This window comes from Larimichthys crocea, chromosome XIII (genome assembly GCF_000972845.2).
Source record: "Larimichthys crocea isolate SSNF chromosome XIII, L_crocea_2.0, whole genome shotgun sequence".
Classification (NCBI taxonomy): domain Eukaryota; kingdom Metazoa; phylum Chordata; class Actinopteri; family Sciaenidae; genus Larimichthys; species Larimichthys crocea.
The window spans coordinates 36,187,237-36,193,735 of record NC_040023.1 but is presented as its reverse complement, the minus strand read 5'-3'; the positions used below and the strand labels follow the sequence as shown (position 1 = coordinate 36,193,735).

Below are 6,499 nucleotides of genomic sequence, written 5' to 3'. Positions count from 1 at the left end.
AACCACTGAAACATCCAATTATTCATAAGAATAAATAACAAAAGTTTTGTTTAGGAATTATACAACAAATTATACAACAAATAAGTAAAAGAAAAAGTATACAGAATTTTTTTTTATTTACAAATCGCTTCCGAACGGAACCGCTTACGTGCTACTCATGGGAAGTTCGGTTCTTTTTAAAGGAGTCAGATCATTTGACTCAGCTCACCGAGAAGAGTCGGCTCTTTCGGCTCTTCGTGTTATCACTTGTATCTTTTTTTATAATTCAGCCAAAATTTTGTGCTGGTTCGACTGATAATTTATGTGTAGACATATATCACTTTACCCCCTCCGTCATAAGGAACATCAACTCACTCTCCCAGTTTAAGTCTGCACTTAAAACCCACCTGTTTAAAAAAGACTTTTCCATCTGATTCAATTAAATTGCATTGTCCTATTTTAACCTGTTTTTAATGTTCTTGTAATTTGATATACAGTCGTCCCTCGCTATAACGCGGTTAACTTTTCGCGGACTCGCTGTTTCGTGGATTTTTTTAGTGTAATTTTGCATGCTTTTTTTTAAACGCGCATTGTGTTGTGCTAAGGGAGAACCGTACATGTGTTCTGCGTCCTGGTTAACTAAGGGAATACTATACAAAATGCGTGTAAAAAGGTGTATAAAAGTGTGTGGTTAGGGGTTTTACGGCCTTAAAACATGTATAATAATTGTTAAACTTACTTCACGGATTTCGTTTATTGCGGGGTTATTTTTAGAACGTATCCCCCGCGATAAACGAGGGACCACTGTACTTTTATGGTTCTTTTTGTTTTTCTGTTATTTGCTGTCTACTCTCATTTATTTATATTATAAATATATATATATATATATATATATAGATATAATATATATGATATATATATATATATATATATATTATATTAATATCTATATATTAATTTATAGCTCATTTATTGTAATGTGTCCTTGGGTGACAGAAAGGACGCCTATAAAATAAAATATATTATTATTATTATTATTATTATTATTATTATTATTATTATTATTAAATTATTCAATACATCCTTTGCAATGAAGGATCAAAAAAGTAAAAAAACTGAATTTTTCTTGCATCTGTCATTGCATTTACAGACCCTTTACTCTCTGAAACCGCCTCGGCCCTTTGTGTTTTCACAATTATTAAAATGCGTCCAACGGCTCACGAACGGATCGTCACTTAAAAGATCCGGCTCTTTGAACCGACTCGTCACGAACGGCAACTCCTCCTGAGCTGTTGTGGTTCTGTGGCTGTTTGTTCGTTAGTTAGCGTAAAAAAAACAACAAATGGATAAAAAACTGGAGACGGATAACCTGGAAATGCGTCTCCAGGCGCTGGAGAGTCGCTTATACGGCGAGAGAAGAAGCAAAAGCGGGAAACCGGTGAAGGTTCGTCCAGAATAATGTTTGTTCCGAGGCTAGTGACGAAGCTAGGCAGAGCTAACGGTAGCTAATCAGTGAACGCCCTTTTTATTTATGCACAAAACACGTTTTATTAGAAACTCTGACAACTATCCACTCCAGTTTAAGACATTTAAAGACGTTTGTCTCGTTCATCCACCAGATAAACAGCCGCTAGGTTATGCTGTGTATCCGGACCGTGGCTTCTTCACAGACAGCTCTGAGGCAATAATAATATAATCTGTGGTTAATTTACTCCATCCATGACATGTGTGTAATAAATCACACGGTGCTGACCTTTGTTGTTGTTTGTTCTGACAGTTACTCTGCACTTATTTAACTTCTTTGCACAGGTTTAATTATTTAAATGCAGATTCAGCTTCATGTTTCCTGTAGTGTAAGTCAGTTTTAATGTATGTTTACTGTAGTACAGGCTAATCTTAATGCTTACTGTATGTTTACTGTGTCTTGTGCTGCTACTGGACAGTAACTATCAAATCAGATGGAGACAGAGAGAGAGAGTTTTCAGTAAAGGGAGATGTGACTGCATCTTCAACCAATACCATAATCTATCTATCTATCTATCTATCTATCTATCTATCTATCTATCTATCTATCTATCTATCTATCTATCTTAATTACAATACTATTACAGTTTTGGGAGCTTGTGTATCATATTTCGACTACCGTCCTGATATTTATGGATGGAAAGAATGAGTGAAAAGACAAAATAAGCACGGAGAGGTACTTATTAAAAAGTACAGTTTCCAGGAATTTAGGAAAACAAAGTCACAAAACACATTTTACCTCTGAGGGCTTTACAATCTGTACACCCTCTGTCCTTAGACCCTCGGTTCGAGTGGGGAAAAACTTGCCCACAAAAACCTTTAACAGGGAAAAAAGGTGGAAGAAACCTCAGGAAGAGCCACAGAGGAGATGACGGATAAAATCACAATGAATTACAATGACTGATAAAATGATTACAGCAGCAGTGGAACCTGTGATATAGACAGAGAGACACAGATGCTCAGCAGCAGCAAATCATCAACTAACTATAAACTGTGATGGAGACATGGCCGCAATAATGACAGTAATAATATGTGTAGTTGATGTCATGCAGGATCACAGCAGCACCACCACGATCCACAAGAACCTGCTGGACGAGAGAGACAGAAACTCCAGGGAAGAAGTTTAGTTAGTAACATGCATTAATGAGACATGTGTTTACAGATGGAGAGGGGAGAGAGTTTTCAGTAAAGGGAGATGTGACTGCATCTTCAACCAATACCGTGCCTGACTAGGCATAATCTATCTATCTATCTATCTATCTATCTATCTATCTATCTATCTATCTATCTATCTATCTATCTATCTATCAGCAATTTCAGGATGCCACTCTCAGTTTTGGGAGCTTGTGATAGATATTTCGACTGCCGTCCTGATATTTATGGGTGGAAAGAATTCAGTTTCCAGGAATTTAGGAAAACACATTCATCAATCTGAAATCCTGGGCTATGCTTTAGTGTATTTTGTAGCTAATTGTCTAAAAAACAACATGGTATGTTCCCTTTGAGCCACTGAATGGGCCGTCTCATCAGAGCGTCACATGATGTGATGAACAGTTTGAACCTACAAAGAGGCATTGACGTGCGTTTGTCTGCTGCTAGATGTTGTGTTTGCAGGGGTTAGAGAAAGAACCCGTTCTGAGCTGTCCTGCTTAAATTACAGGTGTAAACATGTTGTTGATCAGTAGGAAAACAAATAGGTGCAATCCAGATTTAATGTTTAATGTGGCCTGCATATATACAGTACGACATACTATATAAATAATGATTGTACGGTCCCCTTGTTGCTCACCGACATTAAATCTGACCAGTGTTCTTTGTCCTGCAGTGTGCTGATTCACTGGCCAGAATCCAGGCAGGTCTGACCAACACGGCCAACAAGAGAGAGCGAGTCAAGATCCTGCACAAGAAGAGTGAGTCGCACACTGTTATGTCAACCCTGACAGCCTGGATTACAGGCTGGATGTATCCAGATTACTCAGAAAGGAGCCTACTTCACATTGATACAATTATCCATGCATCATATTTGTTTTGTTTGTTTTTTGTCTTGATATTTTGTCTTTTATAGTCAGTGTATGTCTGATGTGTAGCAGAGGGCTGAGTTATGTGGACTACCGAGGCCCCTCAGTCATGAAATATTCTACATGCTCGTGTCATTCCTGGTGCTCTGGTCACTCAACAAAACCTGAAGATGCAAAGTGCATGTCGTAAAATTCACGATGTCACAGCAGTGCTTGCATTCATTTTTTCTGTGTTCAGATTTTGAACTGTGTTCGGCGAGTCTCTGATCATATTTCTTGGTGTTTTGATACAGTTGAGGACCTGGTGAAGTACCTGGACCCTCAGTTCACCGATCACATCACTGTACCTGACGCCATGAAGCTGGAGTTCATTCTCGCTGGTGAGGACCAGGAGGACCCATGGATAGATACAAAATAACTAATATTTACACTTACCTAATATATGTGGACTTAAAAGAGCAACTTCCATGTGATTCAGTCCTCGCTCTGATGTTTGTCTCCACAGAGGAGGACTTCTTGCTTTCCCAGGCGTCTTTGCTGGAGCAGGTCAGCAACATGCAGCCCCTGCTGGACAGCACCTACATCAGAGGTGAGTTTCACCTGGCAGCTGCGAATCAAGGACGCAATCAGATCCGCTCTGCGGTGTTATACCCCGGTACTGTAAGTTAACACTATCAGGTCTGTGACAGCCGGGTGTCTTTTGTTTTTTTTTAACACAGACGTACCAGAACACGCCACCAAGCTGCAGCGCCTGTCACAGATTCACATCAAGGAGCAGGTGACTCCTCTCTCTCCACCTCCCTCTTTGTGTCTCTCTCTCATTATCTTCTTCTGTTGACGCCTCCATGTTTGTCTCTTTTACAGGACCAAACTGAGGCTCAGTCCCTGGAAGTGAAGAAGCTTTTTGAGGAGTACAACAAAATGGTACACTTCTATTTTCACAAGATTATTTCGTTTTTTAAAAAAAAGTTAAGTGAAGTAAAACTCACCACAAACTGTAAGAGCCACAAAAGTTGGAATGACTCCTCCTCACTGACCCCCTGACTCTCTGATTGGCAGATGTTCCTGCTGTCCAAGCAGTTCACCCAGTGGGACGAGACTCTGAGGAAGCTGGAGGAAGCCAAGGGCATCCGGCCTGTGGAGTAGCTACTATCAACACACGCATGAGGATGGTGATGGTGATGATGAAGAACACTGCACTGTGGTGGGAGCTTTAGATCAGACACAGGTTCTATACGTAGCGTGTTCCCCGATAAGTCAAAAGAAAAGTAAGGCAGGTAACATTTCAGTTTTATTTTGAACTGCTTTGAAACCGATTGTCTGATTCCATGAGATTTTTGGTTTTAGAAAAATTCTCCAACAGAGCAATTACCTCACTCAAAACACATTTCATCTGGGATTTCAGTACAAGCTCAGATGTCTTGTAAATTAGATTCTTTTTGCTGTGGTGGATGGAAATAAACTCCATATTAATAACCACTATGTGTGTGGAACTCGCAGGTAAACTGACCTACTACCAGAGACTGATGCGTCTCCCAACTCATGTACCAGTAATACTGTACTGTTTATACAATCCCAGTCATACAGTCAAACTGGAAAGGACTGGATGAAATGTAAAATATTCTGATAAATGTATGAACTCTGTCTCGTGTGACTCTTCGTTGGTCATCTGAAGGAACTCGCTCCCATCACGTGACGTGTGGCTCAGACGCTGCTGTTATTTATTTTCAGACAACAGAGCTTTTTATGCTCGCGTATCTACTCGACTTGTAACACATTCCAACATCCCTGCCGCCAGCCAGTCACAAGACTTGTTTTCCCACCCACACACACACACACAGTGTCCTCAAGGCTTCACATTTTCCCTCTGGGTCTGTATTCTGGTTTTAAAATGTTCTGAATGTCTCATGTGTCATACAGCACGACTGCAGTTCATACAATAAATATTATTAGTGTTTTCTTTGACTTATCCCAGTGTGTCATGTCTGTTCTGTGTCTACAAACTGTTTGTGGGGTCTGTTATAACAGGTTCATTTTGAAGTAATGTTTGTACTGTAGCTGCAGTTAGGTAAATTTAACTCAGTTTGTTAGCCAGGCTGCCCAGAATTAGAATTCAAGAGTGTTAGTCTTTGCAATAAAGGGGTGTACTAAAGGGGTTTTCAGGCACGGGGTGTGGGGGAATGCTGACAGGAGAGCTGTTATTGTTATTGTTATTATTATTGTTGTTATTATTATTATTATTCTTAGACACTGTTATTATTGTTATTAATAGTAACAACAGCACCATTTTTTATATTATTATGATAAATAAGAAATTTGTAAATTTGTAATAGTATATTATACTATTATAAATGAATGGTAATATATAATATAAGAACAAAAAATGTCCAAATTATCTTATTTAGTCCAAACAACTTATAACTTAATACTGAAAGTTGCAAACCTGTTAATCACTATTTAAACATTTTATTGTGACATTAAGTGTGTAAACATTTACACTTTGGATGGTGGAATTTTGAAATATCCTAAATTGATTCAGTGCTTAATAATCAGGAACCAACAGCGCATTAAAACTGGATCCAGATAGAGCAAGTTCAGCATAAAATAAGTTGCTGTTGTATTTGAATCTATGCAACACCAACAGGACATTGCAACACATGTGCGCCTTTATTCTGAAAATCATGTCCGGAAATCGGGAGAGCTAAGCAGATGTCGTGCCAGAACAGGAGCTGGACAAGCGGGCAATGTAACGGGGCTCAGCAGCCTCTGTCTATCGACAGAACGACAGAGGCTAAGCAACCATGGAAGATGTTAACACAGGAAGGAAGCTGTTAACACAGGAAGGAAGCTAAGAAGAGAAAAGGATAAGACTCAGCTCACCAAGAAGAGTCGGCTCTTTCAACTCTTCATTTTACCACTTATATATTTTATAATTCAGCCAGATTTAGTGCTGGTTTGACTGATAATTTATGTGTAAA

At 39.1% G+C, this 6,499-nt stretch overlaps 1 protein-coding gene across 1 annotated transcript; it reads left to right on the top strand.

Moving 5' to 3' along the window:
- The first annotated feature begins 1,278 nt into the window (after positions 1-1,278).
- dctn3 (dynactin 3 (p22)) lies at positions 1,279-5,490 on the top strand. The gene is made up of 7 exons (XM_027287511.1): positions 1,279-1,423; positions 3,329-3,413; positions 3,815-3,901; positions 4,027-4,110; positions 4,241-4,299; positions 4,386-4,445; positions 4,581-5,490. Exons 1-7 carry the CDS (start codon positions 1,322-1,324, stop codon positions 4,665-4,667), a joined length of 564 nt encoding a protein of 187 aa, XP_027143312.1. The 5' UTR covers positions 1,279-1,321; the 3' UTR covers positions 4,668-5,490.
- The last annotated feature ends 1,009 nt before the right edge of the window (positions 5,491-6,499 follow it).

Excerpts from the sequence above, each read along its gene's own strand:
- dctn3 (XM_027287511.1), top strand. The coding sequence starts at position 1,322 with ATGGATAAAAAACTGGAGACGGATAACCTGGAAATGCGTCTCCAGGCG. Across the intron at positions 3,414-3,814 it reads CAAGATCCTGCACAAGAAGA|TTGAGGACCTGGTGAAGTAC; the intron begins GTGAGTCGCACA and ends GTTTTGATACAG. Across the intron at positions 4,111-4,240 it reads GGACAGCACCTACATCAGAG|ACGTACCAGAACACGCCACC; the intron begins GTGAGTTTCACC and ends TTTTTAACACAG.